Below are 21231 nucleotides of genomic sequence, written 5' to 3'. Positions count from 1 at the left end.
TATGAAATTAACAAACTATCATTACAAAAGAGATTTCTAAAAGACAAATTAGACTTAAAAGATTAAAAAGTTGATTAATATATAATGAGTTATAAGTTGATAGTGTTACATGATTTAGATCTCTCTTTCTACATACAGAGAGTTATATATCATCCAATGTCTATATATATATATATATGTGTGTGTGTCAGTGTGTGATCACATCAGTTATATATGGATATGTAGTTGCAAGGAACCTATATGATCATTTAAGGGTTTCATTCGTGCATTATCTTGACCGTAAGCGATATACATTATACATATATTTGATTAGTCCGCAGATGCGAATGCATCTATTTCTTTTTGCTACACGACATCTTTTGTTCTCTTCTCTAGTTTACCACAAAACCGTTTTTTCCTAAAATAACAACGCCGTCATACAAGATTTTGTATGATTAATGTTTCATTTGGTCACCAATTATTATATGATTACGTACGTATTATCGAACTTCATATACGAGAGAGAATAAACAAATTGTATCGAACATACTGATAATTAAGTTTGATGGGTACATGTACATATATTAACATAGTAGGTCTCTTTTCTCGCATATTTATCAGACAAGTGCTCACTAATTTTACACATCAAACATACATGTTAACGATCTAGCTAGAGTCTCGTACTTGTACGGACTAAATAGTCAAGCTAGAAATGTACGTACGGTGTTCTGCGAAAGATGCTAATCCTAAGAGGCAGAGTTTCCAACAGACAAAAAGTCGAAGAAGGGAACACGACTTTCGTTATTGTTGTCCGAGTCATTGGGGTTGCTTTGATCTGAATCTTGATCAATTATCTCGCTCTTGTTTGATGAATCCGTGTTTACTTGTAAAAAATTATAAAACTCCATTGGTTTACTCTGGTTTGCTGCGATCCCATCTGATAGAAATCAAAATTAGTCAAGCTAACTAATGACGAAACTGTAAATTTATGAAAGAAATATACATAGAGATTATTCAAGGTAATGACGAAGCTGATATATGACTACGACTACAACAACAAAAAATGAACTTTTGTCACAAAATTTTGATATTATGCAATGAAAAAAATCTGTCAAACTCCATTAATTAATGAAAATTTTTGGAACATAATAATTTTGCATCATTATATTAATTCGTGCAACAATCATACGAACATGCACACACTTTTATCGGAAATGGATAATTGGATAATTCTTCATCATCTTGAGTACTTTACTTACCTTTGGCATTTAAAGCGATCTTGCCAGTGAAAAACTCCTTAAGGAACTGAAGATGATTGATATGAGAGAATTGGTAAGGGAATTTGATAACGTCTCCGAGTACACTCTTGGGATCACGGGAGTTATTATTAATATGATAACCACCAGAACTCATCATGATTTGTTCACTCGCCATCAGAGAGGAAGAAGAAGTCGTGGAGGGTAGAAGACGAGGCTTGGAGGTTTGGCGTGTGCGACGAGCCATGATGACGTGCCAATGGTTCTTGACGGCGTTGTCGGTTCTTCCGGGGAAGAGCCTTGCAATGATCGACCATCTGTTCCCATGGATCCGGTGAGCCGCTAAAAGTCTTTCTTCTTCTTCTTCCGTGAAAGGGTTTCGGTTTATCCTCGGATCCAATTGATTAAACCATCTCAATCTACAACTCTTACCTGAACATACACCAACGCAACTTAATTAATATGTATATATATTATATATCAAACCCTAGCTAGTCTTTTGTATATATGGACCAACCCTAGCTATAAGATATTATTAATAACTTATTACCAGATCGACCAGGGAGCTTGAGGGCTATGGCGTTCCAATTATGAGGACCGTATTGTTCGACCAGATCCTTCAGCTTCTCGTCTTCCGCTGGTCTCCAATGGCCTCGACTGCACATGATCGATCCTTTTCTTCTTTACGCCGATCTAGCTAATTACTTCTTCTTTTTTTTTAACTAACTTTACCGATCCAAACCGATACAAGAACAAGGAGATAATAGTACCCACAAAAAACACACAGATGCTATATCAATAACGTACGCGAATATTTTTGGTGCGTTTGCATACTATATAAATATCGAAATTTAAAACCCTAAAGATTGTTTTTCTTGGCCAAAGGTTGGGGAAGATGGGTATGTGGGAACAAGAAGAAAGCTGAAGAGCACCTGCACGTATACATTTATATATATATATATTATAGAAAGTATAAAATAAATACAATATATGAAGAAAAATAAAATAGATAAAATCCGTTAGAGAGTCGGGAGGGTTTGGACGGACCTCTCTACCGGCGACTGATGCCAACGTCTTCCCTAACCAACACAACACCTCCTTTTAAGTAATCTACCTTTTTCTTAATTCGTTTCTTTATTTCTATAACTTTAGATTTTAATTACTTCATGGAATGTAATAAGGGTAGAGAGATTGCTTCGTGTGGGCTGAGCATTTCGTTAACCTCTCAACGTCTCTTTGTATAGTATTTAATTAATCTAAGGTTTGTTTCTAAGTTCTAACCTACACCCGCTACTTCAAGCCACCAATACTCATCTACGTTTTGTGTAATCTTGATTCTTGGACAATCTACGTACGTATTTACATAATATTATAATACCAAATATTATTTGTTAACTCGTTGATAATTAAATAAAAGATATATTCCGATATATACGTATGTTTGTTTATAGTCATGTTATGTCTTGAAACATTACAAGCATTCGATATGGATCATAAGACATTTGACATTCCAGTATATATCGCCTTTGTTAGTTTAGTCAATAGGGGATTCTGATTTAATTGCTTAAGACAAATTTGAAATATCAATTATGGAAACAAAATCCCAAAAAAGAAAAAAAAAAAAAAAAAAAAAAGAGCAAAAGGAGAGAGTTTGGTAACAATGTTGTGGACTTCTGGTTAAATGGCAGGTGGTATATAAATATTGATGGATAGGTTTTTGATAACCTTTCAGACCTAATCAGTGTTTTCTCAAACCTTAATTCGGAATATATCGGCCAACGTGGAGACAATACAACTAACCTTTTTCAGATATGTTAATTTAGTTTTTTAACCCCCCAAGGCTTAACAAACTAACTTGGTTTTAAGTTTTTAACTTACTAGATGAGGCATCACGGGACAAATATGTATTCTGTTTTTTTTTTTTTTAATTACTAGTAGTAAAACAAGTGAAGAATAATATATTACAATTTATAAATTTCTTTTTCATAACCTGCAAATAAAATAGTATATTAGCTAAAAATATTTGTTTAATTGTGATGTGGTCAAACATTTTAGTCGTAAAAAAATACATAGGTGGTCAAAATATTTGGTCTCCAAGCACCTTTGTATTTTTTTTCTCTCTTGTCCAAAACGGAACTTTATAGGTTTCGTACTTTGAGGACTAAAACAGAATCGGTTATTACATTGTATGTTCCGTGGGAATTAATTCGAACATTTCTTTGATTTTTTTTTTAATTATTATTTTCTTTATGCAAAAACCAAAAATAATTGCTGGTAAAGTTTAGTAGGAAAAAAAATATAAAAACAGAGAGAGTTAGTTGGGAAAGAAGCCATAACCAACTTCAATTTGTTCTATTGGTAGTTAGGAGAGAAGCCTTGTTCAGTTTCGAACCTATCATAACTAAACTAAACCTATTTTCTTCAACATACATAACTCATTCAACTAAACCGTATCCTGATTCCAATAAACCGGTCCAGTTCGGTTTGCATTTTACTAATGTACGGTTACTTCCACCAATTGCTGACAGACGAACTGTCATGTCTTCAGTCTTCACCAAGAGTTCTTCAGACTTGAACCCGTTACCAGAACTGGTGAAACCTCGTTTGTCTTAGTTGAACGATGAAGCCAACACTGTTCTAGCATCAGAATATTTCAAGAATCTCACATCAAACTCGAGAATAAGGAGAGCAAAAAACAGAAGGCAAACCAGAATAGTCATGAGCCATAAAGAAAACTGGCCTCTCACATTGCTAAGGATCATACAAAGTTCCGCTCTATGCACGGAATGGTCAATACAATGACTTTAAACGAACATCTTAAACATATTGTGTGTGGTGAGAGCTTTTCCATGAAAACCAATATTACCATTAGACAACAGACCTGGATAGGTTTCTTTGCTTTTGAGACCATGATTCTTGGTCCAGATTTGGGGACTGTGAGGGGTGAAATTTCATATCAGAATCACGAAGAGCTCCTCTCGAGACAACAGAATCATCACATCATTGTCATCGCACTGCTGAGAATGGTTCTTTGTTTTAGTATGATGATATGGTCCACGGGTTTTCAGTTCCCATTACTTCCCTCTGAGATTCGTACTTTTCCTCTTCTCACTGAGTGCAAAACGCCTAGCCATACTATGATTGTAGAACTTTTTCATATGTTCAGAAAGCTTATGGATTGCTTTGAGATTACCAACAGTAGATAGACGCATCAAAAAAGCGTCAAACGCTCGATATGGCAGTTTGAGTCCTTTGTTCACAACCTCTTCCAGCAGAAAACACGCCTCCTTATCTCTGTGACAGTCGAAAAGCCCATTGATCATAACACAATAGGTCTCAATGTCCTGAACACAATCTCTTTCATCCATTTCTTTCCATGTATTGAATGCCCCATCAGGATCATCCATTTCGAAAAACATAGATATCAGTATGTTGTATGTTTGGACGCTAGGAGCACAACATGACTCTACCATTCTCCCATAAAGTTTAAGTGCTTCATCGCTCTTTCTATTCTCACACAATACCCTAAGAAAGCAATTATAAGTGACAATATCAGGCGGGTAACCTTTATTGCTCATCTCATCCAAGAACTTGTACGCTTCCTCAACCTTTCCAGCCATACACATACCTTCAATTACGTCCTTGTATGTTGACACATCAGGAAGGCAACCAGTGCTTATCATACGCCCAATTAGCTCAAAGCATTCTTCCACTTTGTCATTCTTCGCCAGCGCCACAATCATTAAAGCAAAAGTTCTTGCGGTTGGAGCAGAAACTGCAGAGCCTTTGGTTATCATGAAATCGAACAAAGCAGCTGCATCATCCACCATCCCAGCTTGGCAGAAAGTATCAATAGCAGCACAATAAGTGAAATTCTCCGGTTTATGACCAGCTTGGATCATCTCTTCAAGCAGCTTCATCGCCTTTTTAGGGTCTCTCACTCTACACCACCCAAAGAACAAGACATTGAATGTATTCGCATCAGGTTTAACCTTGTGCCTCATCCTTTTAAGTAAAGCTTCACCCTCCTTTACCAAACCACACTTACACAGAGCATCAAGAAGCATATTAAAAGCATTAATCTCGGGCTGCGTCTTCACTCTAATCCTTTTCCTCTTGGCGAATTTCTGAACATGAGTCAAATACCTCTCACAATACTTCCTGAGAATCTCTAACAGAACATCCGTAGGAACAGCGGTTTTGTTGTTTCTCTTCATGTAATCAAGCATATCAATGACAATCCTAAACTGCTTGTTTTTGTACTTGGTGCTTGATAATATATCAATCATCTCATTATAAGCAGTAGGCTCATGTGAGTAATGTACCTGATGTCCAGCCCAAGTGAAGAACCGAAAAGCCGTCTTTTCCTCGTATTGAAGCCTTTGTAAGATCTTGCAGACCACAGGAGTTGTCAACTCCACACCAGATTCATCAAGGGCTTTTTCCATATCATCATACGCATTCAAATTCGCCATTATAGCTTCGTGTAAGATTCCAGCCGCATGAGTAGAACCCGTTGTTCTAATATCATTTTCCTTGAAATAAACCAGTGATTGATCTTGAGAAACCTGTTCTCCATGGGAAATTTCAAATTCTGGGTCTAACAAAGTCGTAGAACAGTATCGATGCCTCGAGAAAGAAGAGATTTTGTCGATTTGAATAGAAGATAGACGAGGAGAACTCAACAGATGAGATAAAAGTGCGGACGTTTGTTTTGGTGGTGGTGTCGCAAGATATAAGGGTAATCTAGAACGGACAAAATATGAGAACAGCCTTCGCATCATTCAGAAATCACTCGGAAAATATATATCTTTTGCGACGTTACTAGCCAAAGAGACTGAGAGCAAACCAGAGGAAGGAGACGGTAATGGGGAGAGAGAGAGAGAGAGCTGGAAGTTTTTTTTAATGGGCTTTCTTCTATTGAGGCCTTTTCATTGTTAATGGGCCATCTTCTCTTTGACAAACAAACACTGTTTTGATTTGGTGTGAATTGCACACTAGTGCTAGTTTACCAAAACGGGTGCAAAATTAACAATATTTTTAGGGAAAAAAACACAATTGCGAAATTTTTGGAGAAAAAAACACAATTTAACTTTTTACAAACCCAAAGTTAGAAAAATATCAAACATTTGATGTATATATTTTTTTAATAAAATTGAACCATACAATTTTTTTTCTTGTGGAGTATTAATATAATTTCAATTTCAGATGACAAAAAAATGCAACCAGCGGCAGAGAGGACAGCCTTTTTCTTTTTCCCAACTCTACATTAAGAAAACAAGTTGTATTATTATTATTATTTTCCACACCGTTGAATTGCTTTGAGTTATGATTAAATCAAAGTCAAGGTTGCTCAAATGTGTCGGGAGAATAGAGGAAGATATGTTGGGACTGATATTAGTAAAGGTTGGTGGAAGATAATTAGAGTATGTAGAGCTGCACTCGACTATCAATTGGGGAGAATGACCAGAGAATATTGTACTTGTTCAAGTCGCACTTCTGTTATGATGGTCACTGTTCCCTAGAACTGTTTCTTCTTGCTACGCTCTAGCGCTTTTGAGATTTGAATCTTTGTTACAAGAACTTTCCGACTAATAACTGTCTTTCCAATATATGTTCCGTTTTTTCGTAGGCAAATTAGGTATGATATTAAATATTTTGATGGAGAGCGCGCTGTGGTCGAGAAAGAAGTAGCTAGCAGAAACGGTAAAGCGACAATTACAAGTCTTTAACAAGGACGGTCAAAGCAGTGAAACGACCAACCTTACTAAAACGAGTTCCAACGATCTGCTTCCTCTGCCTACATTACCAAAATCATCCCCGAATTAACAATATATATATATATATATATACACACACTTTGTTTGTGATCAAGAAATGAAATTTTAATTTTGCTCTATATTTGTTTACCTGAGTTTTCTTCTAAAGAGGACTGATTCGAAGTTGCTTCGAACTCAACTTTCCAGCCTTTCGCAGTTTTTTCTGAGCCTCCCTCAACCTGTCATTACAAAAATAAACAGAGATCAATCTAAAACCATATGATCATGAACCAACCCACACCATAATCATCACAGATATCATAATAATGCTTTGTGTGATTGGTTCGAAAGGACTCTACATTAGATACATACCAAAACAATACATATATGTAGTTGCAGAGCAATGTAAATTTCACAAACACGGATACAAGGACTCACCAATCATTCGTCTTTCCGTTTAATAACACATATCATACTTTTCTTCTAATGTCAATATTTGCTATCAAATAAAAAGAAATAAAATTTTAATTTTGCTATATTTGTTTACCTGATTTTTCTTCTAATGTCACATATCAAATCGTCTCTTACAGCGAACGATGGCTTATATGGACGGTAAATAGTAAGGTTACGAAACCAACCAAATTGATCTGAATTATTGATCATGTAAACTTGGAGCTCTCGCCCCCTCAAAAGACTTCCTCTGAGTGCAAACCCCTTTGTATGATCTTCCAGAAGAATGCAAGCATATCTGTAAAACGAAAAGATATCAAAACTCAAAATTAAAACATATATTCTTCTTTGTTTGTTGGTGGATGCAAACAAAAACAAACCTCAAGGGAGCACCGGTTTTAAAGTTTATGGGAACATGAACATCTGTGACCTTTCCACACGTACTGAAATGTTTCCACAATGCGGTCTTGATTTCATCCCTAGGAAGGGATTCATCAAATCCTTTAACGAGAAGGGTCGGTTGCACCTTTATTTCGGGGGCTTCTTTCTCCTTTCGACCACAAAACAATATTTCTTTGGTTTCAATATACAAAGAAAAGTTTCAAATTTCTTTAAAACATATATATAAAAACCATCTAGTAAAACAAACATATACCTTGAATGAAACTACCGGTAGATTGCGCCCGTTTAGAATAATCTCTTGTAGTTTCTCAAAAGTTTCAGTCAACTTTTCGCAAGATTTCCTCAATTTTTTTATTTCCTGCTCAATTAGCTAGGAAAAACACATACACAAACAAAAGCTATTTAGTTCCTCGACTGCAAAACTATCTAAGAAGAAGAAGAAGAAGAAGAAGAAAATAACATCGTTAGAAGATGTCGAGCATGTCTTGAGCCTCCAGTCCATGGAAAATTTGTGTAGAGAAAACACTGCTAGGTTTTTCGATAACAAGAGGAGGAGAGATACCAACACACAAACAGAAAAAAAAAAAAAAAAAAAAACCCTTTATTCAGTTTTTAGTGGGCTTTCTTCTATCGAGGCCTTTTTATTTTTGATGGGCCATCTTCTCTAAACTAACAAAAGGGGTGTAAATTGCGCACTGATTTAACAAAAGGGGTGCACAATTAACAATATCAGTTCACTAATGACCAATATCAACGACAACAAGTTATCAGTTATGTTTCTTCGCTTCAGATTATTGGTCAAGTGGGCTATTAGCGTAGTATTGACTTGTGAGATTCTTGTTGTGATCATTGCAAAACAGTTTTATTTGTTTATCAAATTAAAAGGAAGAATACAATTGAGGATTGATCTAACTTAAATACGCACTCCATGATCGTCATCCGCTGAGGCATTTTTGCAAGATTTTATGCACATTCATTAAACACACAAAACATACAATTGGAGATTGGTTTATGCCTGGTTCCATATATAATTTAAAGCAGTACCATGCACCGTTCTTTTTGTCACATATATATTTTGATAAATTCTAGGATCGATGTATGGGTCATGGGACAAATGTATAAATGTACATTTAGTGTAACAACCAGTAGTCAACAGAAAAAGAAAAAACAATATGACCATGGTTAAGTTTGAATTTTACAGTTAATTAACATGGAAGGTTTATTGGATTTAAACTTCTTAACAACTCCAAAACTAACTAACATGATAGTGGTATGGTATCATACTACTTTATGCTAAATACGGTTTTATTTTGATTAGTACCTTTTATAAACCAAAAATTTGATCTCAATATCTCGATTTACTTGTGAATAAATTACTTTTAAGGTTATTCGTTTGTTGCTTGTATCAATATGAAAAAAGAGAAAACATGAAAAGAAAAGTTAGTTTCTAAAAGAGGAAACCAACACAAGTCGTAGACGAAACGAACACCAAAAACAAAAGTAGCTTTAGGGCATGAGCCGTAGCTTTAGGTGTGTAACATCGAACCAACAGTACGTAACGGAATGATTGAAGTCTGAAGACGCGTGTCGTCACCAACCGCATCTGCCAAAAACCGTTGGGACGGTGATCTCCTAACCGATACATGAACCTCAACACGTGTCCGCTTTCCACTGGTTTCTACAAATATCTTTCTTCTTGCGTACGTCGTCGCTAGTAATAACCACGACCCCGCCCATAAACATAGCAGCAACAACGTCACTTTTGATTGACACTGCCGCCACGTGGCCTGCATGTTACGTCACTGGTAATATTACCCAAAAAAGGAATTATTGTTGTTTTCTTGCATTGTGTGTGACAAAACTTTGATTTGAGCTAAAATAAATAGTGGACGTACGTACGTGGGATGCTTATGCATAGGCCGGTGGATCTTTTTTTGTTTTGTTGTGACTTATAACATTTTTTGTGTGATTGTAAATCAAAAAGATCTAAAAGATTCAATGATATTTTAGAAAGGGACGGTCGTTTTGATGTCATGAAAACACATATTTATTCTGGTCTAAGGCGAATTGTACTTTGTATATATACTCCAACTTGATATTTTCTTTTTCTTGTAACATGTACAAACAATATATATACATATACTATACGTACTCATCCTCATATTCATCATAAAAAACAAAGCTTAACGTACGAGGCAATTTACTATATATTACAAGAATGGTTACATATTTTAGTATTAGTGATTTAGAATTAGGGGAACCAACCATATCAATGCGTATGCATGTCATAATTAATGGTGGACAATACATCATTGACATCCTCCTCCCATACACATTTATTTATATAGTTACCTTTGATATGTATTCTTTTAGGTAGTTCGTGCATGCTATTGCTCTTAAACTGAAAAAAAATAAAAAAAATCATGACCTTCTTTTTGTAATTAATAAGTTTTTTTTTTTGTTAACATAACATTTTGATGGGAGATTTTCTTATGGCAAATTGCCAATCTTAACTTAACATAATTAAACATTGGAAACAAAACGATTATAGCATCTTGAATGAATAAAAAAACATATGGTCATTTTAACATAAAATTCCTATAATTTTAAATTAATTTGTATTGGTTAAAATAATAGTTAAGTCTTTATATTTTATGACTTTATAAAGAAGAACGTTTATTCAACAAATTTTAATAAGTTTTGGTGAGAGGGCCGTACTGGGTAGGAAGGGAGGCAACTACGAAAGAGCATTGATTTTGCTTTCATAATAAAAAGGTTGAAATTTGTGCCCTTCTCTCTTCATTCTTATTTTCCATCCTCTCTGTTCTCCTCCTCTCTCAGCAGCCCCATCCTCTTTTATTACCATTTCCCTTTCGCTACTTAACCAACGATTTATACCATTTCGATTTTGGAATCAAACACCATCTCTTTCTCTCTCGTTTCCATTTCGCAAAGTATAAGTTTTGTTTTTTCAGGTATAGTTTCGATTTTTCAAATTCAAATAATTCTTGGATTCATACACTATTCCCCCCTCAATTTAGGGTTTTTGAGGTTTCTCATTTGGTTCTCTGGAGTCAATTCGAGTCTGGGAAAGCTCAATTTGATAGACTCTCGTTTTACAATGTTGCTTAAGGGTTTTGTTTTTTCATTGATTCAAGTTTTTGTTTGAATCAGTTAACGAGGTTTCTTGTCTTCAATTGACCAATCCCTTTCTATACGCAGTCTCACATCTTTCTATACAATTTTTAGCATTATCTTTGATGACCCTTCACTCAAAATCTTCATCTTTCCATGTCAAGTTGTAAAATCCTCGTTTTCCAATACATGCCTTTGGCCCTATTTCCCCGGAGTTCGTTTATAGTGGAGGAATCGTGAATAGAACATTTAAAGTTTCATGCTTTCTCTCTGAGTCACATGTTCTTTAACCTGACTAAGTCTCTCATTTTTTCCTTCTTGCAGCAATCACTCGAGTTATATTGTCTTTTAGCCAATAATTCTGATAAACGTCAATAAGGTAGGTGAGAAAATCAAAACTCTTGCTTGTTTTCGGTTTTGGAAAACCACGTCTATCTAATGGTGTCATTTGTTTGTTTCTGCTTGGACATTGGTCTAAAAGTAGATTTGTGTTCAAAATCTTGGAGAGTTCTGGTCACGTAGAATTATGAAGATTGTAGTACGGCAGATGGCTCGTGAGCTAGTTTAACTTTATCTTATGAATTTAGTGGACGAGATAGGAGTTGGGTTGTTTTTGGTTGAACATTAATTAATTTCGTCTCTTTGTGCCATGCTCCATGTATAATTCATTCTATCATCTCTAGCTTGAATCATCTCATTTACACATCAAATTTGATCAGTGCTAAGAAGGGATGTTTAAAATTCGAGTCAAGGTTAATCTCTGTTTCCATTTCCATTTGTTGGGATTGTAGTTTCGTTAAGCTCTAGAAATGGGATGCTTTGCATCTAGGCCGAAGGACACTGGTGGAAACAGAAGAAAGCCAACGAGCATCGGGGACGTTTCAGTATATGTACCTGGTTTAAGGATACCCAAGCCTGTGGAATTTTCTCAATCACTAGGTGATCAATTGCCGAAGACTCTAGTGGAACGCTTGACAGCTTTAAGAACGCGAATAGTTGTGATGGCAAATCAAGAAGGACCAACAATCACACGAACTAGGAGGAAGACACAACATGGTATTAATTTACTGTCTGTTTTTATTTTTCTCTGCCCTGCTTTCCCCTTTCTAATATAATGGAATGGTTACTTTCAGGAGGTTCAACGCTCGCAGATCTCCATCAAGCTTTGGAAGATTATCTACCTGTTCTCTTAGGATTAACTAAAGATGGTAATATGCTATTTATGTGCTACAAAATGGAGATGGGTTTGGTTGTAGATATCCTGACATGTATTCGTTTTACGTTCAGGTAGCCATCTACAATTCAAAGTACAGTTTAATTGGGTTAATCAGGAGGATGAGGAAGAGGTGCGGTAATCAAGCAGTTTATCTCTAACTGTGCTGTTTTTTGTTCCTTCACTTTAAATTTAGACTTTTACATTGAAGCTTGTTGACTATATGACAATATTATTTACATCTACCAGGAAACCGCTATGTCAAACGTTTGGTATGAAATATTGTCGGTTTTGCATCTAATGGCAATGCTACAAATGTCACAAGCCAATTTACTGCTTCTTCCCAGAGGTTCCAGTGATGGTTATCATCCAAAAGTATCAGAAGGTAAGACCTGCAATTTGCTTGTGATAAGCTTGTTTCTTATTGTTAAATACTTAAAATATAATGGTAACTGGTAAGGTCCCTCAGGCTTAATGATATGCTTTCTTCAATGTTTTATAGAAAACAGGCGAGCTTCAATTGATATCTTCTTAAAGGCAGCTGGATACCTTGACTGTGCTGTTAAGCATGTTTTCCCTCAGTTTTCAGCTGAGCTAAGGTTCATATTTAACTTAGTTTCTACTGTCAACCAGTTGTAATTTTCAAATATTAATGATTCAGATCGATCTGCTGACACAGCGGTTGTTTTACTTTGCCTTTTCTACAGGAGAAGTTTACCAGTTGACCTGGCAGAAGGAGTTTTACGGGCTCTTTGCTTGCAAGCACTAGGCCAGGTAGAACCACTTTTTGTTGGGATATATTATCTAGTTATGAGTTGCTACATGTGTTTCCTAGTTTATTTGTTTGTGAGTATCGACATCATGTTCAACTAATTAGAAACTCAGCCTAGGTTAGATGTAGCTATATAGGTAGATACTTTTGAGTATTAAAATAGACATTAGCAGTCCTTTGTTTAAGGTTTAATTTTTCTGATTTAGGGTGTTGATATCCAACTCGGGATGGCAATCGATAGTGCAAAAGCCACTCTTGCAGTGAAACGAAGACTTTCATGTGAAATGGTGAAATATTGGCAGCAGGTGATCCTCCTTTACTTTATTAATTTTTTTTTCTTGTATAACTTTTTTGGTCATCGCTTTAGTATTATAATGAATTGAAATGCTAGAAAGATGAGTTGTCATAATGGAAGTAGTGTGTACTATCCACTTAAGATCAATGGGACAAAAAAGCATAAACAAAACGAAAGAGCAAAAAGAAGAAAGTGGTTATTTCACCATATAAAAGTGTCACTAACTTGTGCCTGCTGATCACTCGTGTTTGAGGAGGAAAATGGGACTGAAATCGCTTAATAAGTTGTAACATAAATAATGAAATATGTTTTAAAGTGAATACTATACTCCACTTTCTGAGTTGTCATGGAAGAAATGACTCTCTTTTGTAACTGATAAAAGTTCTTTAACACTTATTGATTAGGCACAAGATAACTTGATGAATCTTCAATTAGCAAATGGATGGGGCGAAAAGCATAGGCTCTTTGTTAAGTGGAAATATGTTGAAGCTAAGGTACTATTTGGACGTCTTTCCCTCTCTCTGTCACATCACTGGATCTTTAGTATTCACACTGATGATTGAGACCCTCTGTTATCTGTACACGGCTTAAATTTGTCCTCTGTAACTTTGTGTATTTGTTATATCAGGCTGCAGCTTACTACTACCACGGTTTGATTCTTGATGAAGGAAACACAGAGAAATCACATGGCATGGCCGTTGCTGCTTTACAGGCTGCAGATGAGTGTTTCAAAGAAAGTAAGAAAGCAAGTGAGGCGTTTAACACCTCTTCACCCACGTCAAGGTAAATGCGTCTTCTGTGCCTTTGTCGATGGATCGCCTTTATCTCTCTATCTATCAGTCATTAAGATCCATCCACATTTCTTCAGGACTCCTCCACTTTTTGGGACAATGAAATATCTCTCAGAGAAAATACCGAAAGAAACTTCAAGTAAAGTCAGGATAAACCGTGATCTATACTCTTATGAAAAGTGAGTTTCTGTTTAAAAGCTCTGTCCAGTTCTCTCTCTTCTTTTTCTATGATATTTTGCTCATCCTTTTGTTATCTATTTATGCTAAATTATAGGATCATGGAGACAGCGCCAACGCTTCCTGATTTTGCCTTGGCACTGAAACCCGATGAGTACCAACTACCTTCTGTCGATGCGTCATGGTCTGAAGACAATCTACAGACTAAAAACACATCAAATCACATAAAAGGCAATCAAAGGTAGATCAGTGAATAGAATGCATATCACCTTATAGAGTCACAAAGCCAATGGCCGCCATAGAAACACAAATGGTATAGCTCTATAACTACACTAGTGATTCTCCAAATGTCAATAATATATAAGCTCTCTGGCTGTGAAAGAACTACCAAATCGGATTTGGCTTAGTTTCCAGATAAAAATATGGGAAGTTGTTGTCTGTATTCTCTGTATTTTGTTGTAATTTTGTTTGTTTAGTGCAATAAAATTCGATTCTTTCTGCTTCACATTCATTGTTATTAACTTGAACACAATCTACACCAGACAAAGCTAACTGGTAGGTTCAGCTTTTTGTTTTGTTTTACCTAGTACATGGTTTGGTCTTTAGAACTTACAAAACTACAGAATAGGTAGAAGTTTAACTAACTAATCACCAGTGAGAGCTCGAGGGCTATGGTCGATAGTTGAGAGAGACATGCCTGACTGAGCCACTGCTCTGACAAACGCCATGTTGGCAGTCAATGTCGGAGCTCCCCATCTATCACCTGTCCCAAACACAGTCTTGTTCTTCATTGCTAATTTTCTCGTCGTTGGGAGGCTCTTCACACGATCTGTGGGACTGTCATTCACCACCCTGTAACCACTCACAATCCATCATCAGTCGCAATCATAATGAGTAAAAGAAGTATATAGAACTTTCTGAGATCCTCTGTTGATACAGGGCATGATGATGTGCATTACATTAGGCTCTTCAACAACTGTTCAGCTCTGCGTTTCTCATTGGGTCCAGCGTACATGGACACTAGCTCCTTGAACTCTGAAAGAACACTCTCGCATACAATCCCTCGCTTCCCTGATACTACAGTTCTCATTTTGACTAGAACAGGGTTCTCAATTTCAGATCTCGCCTGCATATAAATTGTCAATTTCACAAAAGTTTATGTTTTGAATCTTTTGATAGACAATGGTGACTCTATCTCTCAATGGGGGTACCTGAGCAATCACAAAAACAGTGTTTCCCTTAAACTTTTCCTCTAACTCGGTCTCAGGCATATCAACGATTCGCTCAGCACACCCGTTGCTGATTCCAGAAACAAGAGCAACAAGAGCTGTTGTGTCGAAATTAATAAAGCAATCTTCGCCGAGCAATCTCATGGAGGAGATTACAGAAGAGAAAGCAACTTCTTTTTGGCTTAGCTCTGGGACCTCTGCTTGAACTACAACTTCAGGTTCAGTAGAGGGTGAATCACATTGATGATCTATGAGCTTGATCTCAACAGAAACTGCTTCTTTATACGATCTGGTTCGCACGACGTGAACCCATTCTCCTTCCACCGTTTCGTCGCACTCGAAATCCGAACCGACATCGAAATTGAAATACACAGCCCCAAATTCGTCTCTCAGTTTCTCGTAAATTAAAGAAGGCAGACCATTTGCGAAGAAGAGAATCACCGAAGAAGGTTTAAGCGTGGTTGAGGAGTGAGCAGCGGCGAGAATCTGTTCGATTCTCAAACTTAAACCTTTGCTTCCATGGCGATCTCCACTCCAGGAGATATACCTAGGGTTTCTATCGGAGACTATGATCCATACAGGAACCTTCCCGAGAGTACATACGAGATCAACATGAACGCCACCAATCGGAAGAGGAATCGGTTTACAAACGCGCGAAACGCCGGTGATTGACGGAAGCTGCAAAATGCGTACAACTGATTCAATATGGCCAATGTTGACACTGCAGAGAAACAAAAATCAAAGTCAGAATTAGAGCGAATTGGAGAGTGATAAAGAAAGAGATGATTGAAATCAGAGAACCTGAGAGGCTGTGGAGAAGGATCGGAAGAGAGAGTCGAGAGGAAGGAGAGCTCAGAGGAAGCGAGCTTAAGGAGAGTGCGACGGCACGAAGCAGTGATGGCTGTTGATATCGGAAGCTTCTCTATCGTCCTTATAACCGATTTGCATCGCTTCTTCGCTGTCTCTATCTCTTCGATCTCCATGGCTATTCCACCGTCGTCTTCTTCGGCGCTTTCTTCTGGCTTCTGCTTACCGGAGACACGTCGTTGAGTCCCTCACAGTGAGCAGCTCCGAGGAACTAAAAAAACCGAAAGTGGCTTAACCGACTTTTGATTCGGTACCGGTTTGGTTCGCTACTTAACTGATACTCGGTCCGGTATGTTTCTCGTCCCGTTCGTTGTTGTATCCCGCGGTACGTATATAAATCTCAAAATCCCAACAAATGCTTCATTAGTAGACTACTAGTATATACTTTATCAGTGCAAATCAAAGTTGAACTAGTTATGATCACCATCTCTTGTTAAGCTAGTTCGAAAAAGTTGGCCTTAACTTAAGAGTGGTTATGATAATCAAAATTAAACTACACTTATCAGGATGGTTCATTTAATTAATATATGAATACTACATATTAAAGAATATGCACAAAATGGTGATATAGATCTTTGTCAACAGGGACCACAGCTTAAGCAAAGCATCCATGGGAAACAGAGTATTCTTTTTGCCCCCCTCATACCTACCTTATATGTTAATTTCACATGAACCCAAAGAAGAGCTAAAGGTACAAAATCTGATTTTTGCGTATAATATTCTTTTTTTGTTCACTTGGCTTTTCCTACTTTTATTTCTAACGAATCATCTTCTCCCCCATCCTTCTCCTTCTTTTTACTCCTGTCCCCCTTCACAGCATATTCTTTATTTTATTTACCTTAAGGTATCTATATATACACATTCTGATTAAACTCTGTTTCATCAAACTACTTCATATCTCAATCATTCAATAATATTGAGGAGAGCTTGAATCTTTTGGTTGTTTCTGTAAAAGAAAAATATGTCGTCTTTATCTCCAGCGATGCTTCAAAGATCGGATTCAATCGCTGACAAAATGCCTGATGCATTGAAACAAAGCCGGTACCATATGAAGAGATGTTTTGCCAGGTTTCTTTAAACTTTCAAGATCACACTCTTTTCCTACATTTTCATGCCATTTGGATTCTTTAGTTATATGTTTATGTGTGTTAAATATGTTGTAGCTTTGTTGGTGGAGGAAAGAAGCTAATGAAGCGTGAGCATCTGATGAATGAGATAGAGAAATGTATAGAAGATAGCCGTGAACGCAGTAAGATCCTGGAGGGGCTGTTTGGTTACATTCTCACTTGTACTCAGGTAATCAAATATCTTCATTGCCATTTTGCTATTAAACATGGTTTAGTTGCGTGTTTATGAGAAATCTCGGTTCAATTTTCTCTGTTTTAACTACTCAGGAGGCGGCAGTGGTTCCACCGTTTGTTGCACTAGCCGCAAGGCCAAATCCTGGTTTCTGGGAATATGTTAAGGTCAACTCTGAGGATTTAACAGTGGATGAAATCACTGCTACTGATTACTTAAAGCTCAAGGAATCAGTTTTCGATGAGTCATGGTTCGTAAACAATCTACATACGGCGTTTTGGCAATATTGATCATTTGGTGTAATCTTCAATGAAACGTTTTGTAGGTCTAAAGATGAAAATGCATTGGAGATAGACTTTGGAGCCATTGATTTCACCACTCCTGGGCTTAGTCTTTCTTCTTCGATTGGAAAGGGAGCTGATTACATCTCTAAGTTTATATCTTCTAAGCTTGGAGGCAAATCAGATCGATTAGACCCTTTGTTGACCTACTTGCTTCACCTTAACCATCATGGAGAGGTAATGACCGAATTATTTTCTTGTTTCTATTTACATTTATCTTCTTGAAATTCCTATCTCAGTGAACAATGCTTCCTCTCCGCAGAATCTCATGATAAATGATGATCTCAACACGGTTGCAAAGCTCCAGAAATCTTTGATGCTTGCTGTCATTGTAGTCTCGACATACCCAAAACACACGCTTTATGAAACTTTTGCACAAAGGTAAAAAAAACTGCTCAAAACTAGAGACATATATACGGGGTTTCTATATCTTCCTTATGAGGAACTGGAACAAGAATCTAACTGAAAAATTACTTTCGTAGGTTGAAGGAGATGGGATTCGAGAAAGGTTGGGGAGAGACAGCAGAGAGAGTGAAAGAAACAATGGTTATGCTCTCAGAAGTTCTTGAAGCACCAGACAATGTGAAGCTAGATTTGCTCTTTAGCAGACTTCCCACAGTGTTCAACGTTGTGATATTCTCTGTCCACGGCTATTTTGGCCAGCAAGACGTGCTCGGATTACCAGATACCGGAGGCCAGGTCATTGCAAAAACAATCTTCAGTTTTATATTACCTAGAAAAATTGATAACTACTTCACAAACAGAAACTTCCTTGTTATATAAACCCTTGGTGTATTATGATCATACAGGTTGTTTACATTTTGGATCAAGTAAGAGCTTTGGAGGAAGAGCTTCTCATTCGAATTAACCAGCAAGGTCTCGGATTCAAGCCTCAGATTCTTGTTGTGACACGGTTAATACCTGAAGCAAGAGGAACAAAGTGTGATCAAGAACTAGAAGCCATTGAAGGAACCAAGCATTCTCATATTCTCAGGGTTCCTTTTGTCACAGATAAAGGAATCCTCCGTCAATGGGTTTCCCGATTCGATATCTACCCTTACCTAGAGAGATTCACTCAGGTAAAAATTAATCATCATTCTTTAGAAGATTTTCATAGTTTCTCAAAGACAAAAGCAAACCAAACCTCCTGACAAATTGTTGTTATTTACAGGATGCAACAAGCAAGATTCTTCAACGCCTTGACTGCAAGCCTGACCTCATCATCGGAAACTACACAGATGGGAACTTGGTTGCATCTCTAATGGCCACCAAACTCGGTGTCACTCAGGGAACAATTGCTCATGCGTTGGAGAAGACAAAGTATGAAGATTCAGATGCAAAGTGGAAGGAACTAGATCCTAAATACCATTTCTCATGCCAATTCACAGCTGATTTAATCGCAATGAATGCCACTGACTTCATCATTACCAGCACATATCAAGAAATCGCTGGAAGGTTCGTCTTTTTTTGCATTAACATATACATATATGATTCAAACTCATAAAACTTAAGTAAGTGCACCTTTTGATTTGCAGCAAGGACAGGCCAGGACAGTACGAGAGTCATACTGCGTTCACAATGCCTGGTTTATGTAGAGTTGTCTCTGGCATTGATGTGTTTGATCCAAAGTTTAACATTTCTGCTCCTGGGGCGGATCAATCTGTATACTTCCCTTACACAGAGAAGCAAAAACGATTTACCAAGTTTCATCCTTCTATACAAGAATTGCTTTACAATGAGAAAGACAATTCCGAACACATGTAAGTAGTCTAGCTAGCTCATTGCAATCGAATTAGTCAACACTCAACAGTCGGACACCATATGACTAAATAATTCTGCCTATGTGAAAACAGGGGATATCTTGCGGAAAGAGAGAAACCGATCATCTTCTCAATGGCGAGACTCGACACGGTGAAAAACATAACTGGTTTGGTTGAGTGGTATGGCAAAGACAAGAGACTTAGAGAGATGGCTAACCTTGTAGTCGTTGCTGGATTCTTTGACATGTCGAAATCTAATGACAGAGAAGAAAAAGCTGAGATCAAGAAAATGCATGATCTAATTGAAAAGTACAAGCTCAAGGGGAAGTTCAGATGGATCGCTGCTCAAACCGATAGATACAGAAACAGTGAGCTTTACAGATGCATTGCGGATACAAAAGGAGTCTTTGTTCAACCTGCTTTGTATGAAGCTTTTGGCTTAACTGTTATTGAAGCGATGAACTGTGGACTCCCAACATTCGCCACGAACCAAGGTGGACCAGCGGAGATAATTGTTGATGGTGTCTCTGGTTTCCACATTGATCCCAACAATGGTGATGACTCTGTTACGAAAATTGGAGATTTCTTCAACAAATGCCGTACAGATGCTTTGTATTGGGATAGTATCTCTATGGGTGGTCTCAAACGCATCTATGAGTGGTACGTAAAGATAATATTGAAACATAATACTTCTCAGTTATCACATTCATTGCTTATTTGTGGATTTTGTATCCTCGGTGCAGTTACACATGGAAGATCTATGCAGAGAAGTTGCTTAAAATGGGAAGCATATATGGATTTTGGAGACAGGTGAACGAAGATCAAAAGAAAGCGAAGCAGAGATACATTGAAATGCTTTACAATCTCCAGTTCAAACAATTGGTGAGTTTTTGATATAAAGATTACTTTTGATGATATAGCTAACAAAACTAAACTTTACATTGCTATGTTTTCTTGTAGACCAAGAAAGTTGCAATCCCGGAAGATAAACCTCTGCCTCTGAGACTGGCTTCACTCCGTAACCTCCTTCCAAAAAAACCGTCATCTCTTGGAGTAGGAAGCAAGCAGAAGGAAATCTCAGGAACCGAAAAGACGAAACAAAAAAGTAAAGATGGTCAAGAGCCACATGATGTAAAGGTCGGGGAAAGAGAGGTAAGAGAGGGTTTGCTTGCAGCTGAAGCATCAGAGAGGATGAAGAAAGTTTTAGAAACTTCGGGAGAGAAGCAGAAGCTGGAGAAGATGAAGATTGCGTACGGACAACAACAGAACCAAGGAGCTTCGTCGGTTCGGAACTTGTTTTGGTCAGTCGTCGTTTGTCTCTACATCTGCTACATTTTGAAGCAGAGGTTCTTTGGTGGTACTCAAGAAGATTAAAGAGGTCTTCCTTGGATGATTGAAGTAAAGTGAAAAATAAATTAAGAAAAAAACTGTAAAATCTGAAATTCATGAAACTACCATCGATGTAAAATCATCAAGTAATAAAACTCATACATTTGGCTGAGCAAA

At 37.1% G+C, this 21231-nt stretch overlaps 6 protein-coding genes across 13 annotated transcripts; 2 read left to right on the top strand and 4 right to left on the bottom strand.

The window, feature by feature from the left end:
• Positions 1-506: 506 nt before the first annotated feature.
• Positions 507-2364, bottom strand: LOC17895486 (transcription factor MYB52). The gene is made up of 4 exons (XM_023787978.1): positions 2283-2364; positions 1786-2167; positions 1239-1667; positions 507-916 (listed from the first exon to the last, which is right to left on the bottom strand). Exons 2-4 carry the CDS (start codon positions 1898-1900, stop codon positions 726-728), a joined length of 735 nt encoding a protein of 244 aa, XP_023643746.1. The 5' UTR covers positions 1901-2167; positions 2283-2364; the 3' UTR covers positions 507-725.
• A 1145-nt stretch (positions 2365-3509) lies between these two features.
• Positions 3510-6099, bottom strand: LOC17895991 (pentatricopeptide repeat-containing protein At1g73400, mitochondrial). 2 transcript variants are annotated; one of them, XM_023787637.1, is made up of 2 exons: positions 4117-6099; positions 3510-3872 (listed from the first exon to the last, which is right to left on the bottom strand). In XM_023787637.1, the coding sequence occupies exon 1, from the start codon at positions 6017-6019 to the stop codon at positions 4310-4312; it is 1710 nt and encodes a 569-aa protein (XP_023643405.1). In that variant the 5' UTR covers positions 6020-6099; the 3' UTR covers positions 3510-3872; positions 4117-4309. The 2 variants fall into 2 exon arrangements, with proteins under 2 accessions (XP_023643405.1, XP_023643404.1); XM_023787636.1 differs by having other exon boundaries at positions 3510-3867.
• Positions 6100-6789: 690 nt separating this feature from the next.
• On the bottom strand, positions 6790-8404 carry LOC17896180. The gene is made up of 6 exons (XM_023788103.1): positions 8307-8404; positions 8100-8216; positions 7825-7994; positions 7542-7742; positions 7146-7233; positions 6790-7035 (listed from the first exon to the last, which is right to left on the bottom strand). The coding sequence occupies exons 1-5, from the start codon at positions 8346-8348 to the stop codon at positions 7158-7160; spliced, it is 606 nt and encodes a 201-aa protein (XP_023643871.1). The 5' UTR covers positions 8349-8404; the 3' UTR covers positions 6790-7035; positions 7146-7157.
• A 2145-nt stretch (positions 8405-10549) lies between these two features.
• Positions 10550-14734, top strand: LOC17896071. 6 transcript variants are annotated; one of them, XM_023787927.1, is made up of 13 exons: positions 10550-10621; positions 11306-11360; positions 11773-12037; positions 12115-12189; positions 12269-12327; positions 12444-12579; positions 12697-12793; positions 12902-12968; positions 13173-13271; positions 13666-13755; positions 13890-14044; positions 14130-14231; positions 14327-14734. In XM_023787927.1, exons 3-13 carry the CDS (start codon positions 11791-11793, stop codon positions 14472-14474), a joined length of 1275 nt encoding a protein of 424 aa, XP_023643695.1. In that variant the 5' UTR covers positions 10550-10621; positions 11306-11360; positions 11773-11790; the 3' UTR covers positions 14475-14734. The 6 variants fall into 6 exon arrangements, with proteins under 6 accessions (XP_023643695.1, XP_023643694.1, XP_023643693.1 ...); XM_023787926.1 differs by having other exon boundaries at positions 11306-11364; XM_023787925.1 differs by lacking the exon at positions 10550-10621 and adding an exon at positions 10658-10821.
• On the bottom strand, positions 14721-16460 carry LOC17896468 (UPF0415 protein C7orf25 homolog). Its single transcript, XM_006302217.2, has 4 exons — positions 16260-16460; positions 15441-16179; positions 15189-15355; positions 14721-15081 (listed from the first exon to the last, which is right to left on the bottom strand). The coding sequence occupies exons 1-4, from the start codon at positions 16439-16441 to the stop codon at positions 14874-14876; spliced, it is 1296 nt and encodes a 431-aa protein (XP_006302279.1). The 5' UTR covers positions 16442-16460; the 3' UTR covers positions 14721-14873.
• Positions 16461-16560: 100 nt separating this feature from the next.
• LOC17895033 (sucrose synthase 6) lies at positions 16561-21231 on the top strand. 2 transcript variants are annotated; one of them, XM_023787923.1, is made up of 14 exons: positions 16561-16650; positions 16911-17016; positions 17306-17393; positions 17489-17621; positions 17720-17874; positions 17950-18142; positions 18228-18346; positions 18448-18664; positions 18775-19044; positions 19137-19420; positions 19501-19725; positions 19819-20385; positions 20469-20607; positions 20686-21231. In XM_023787923.1, exons 3-14 carry the CDS (start codon positions 17308-17310, stop codon positions 21097-21099), a joined length of 2802 nt encoding a protein of 933 aa, XP_023643691.1. In that variant the 5' UTR covers positions 16561-16650; positions 16911-17016; positions 17306-17307; the 3' UTR covers positions 21100-21231. The 2 variants fall into 2 exon arrangements, with proteins under 2 accessions (XP_023643691.1, XP_006300692.1); XM_006300630.2 differs by having other exon boundaries at positions 16911-17393.

This window comes from Capsella rubella, unplaced genomic scaffold (assembly GCF_000375325.1).
Source record: "Capsella rubella cultivar Monte Gargano unplaced genomic scaffold, Caprub1_0 scaffold_2, whole genome shotgun sequence".
NCBI classification, from domain to species: Eukaryota; Viridiplantae; Streptophyta; class Magnoliopsida; order Brassicales; family Brassicaceae; genus Capsella; species Capsella rubella.
The sequence above is the reverse complement of the archived record's forward strand: the minus strand, read 5'-3'. Positions and strand labels throughout refer to the sequence as shown.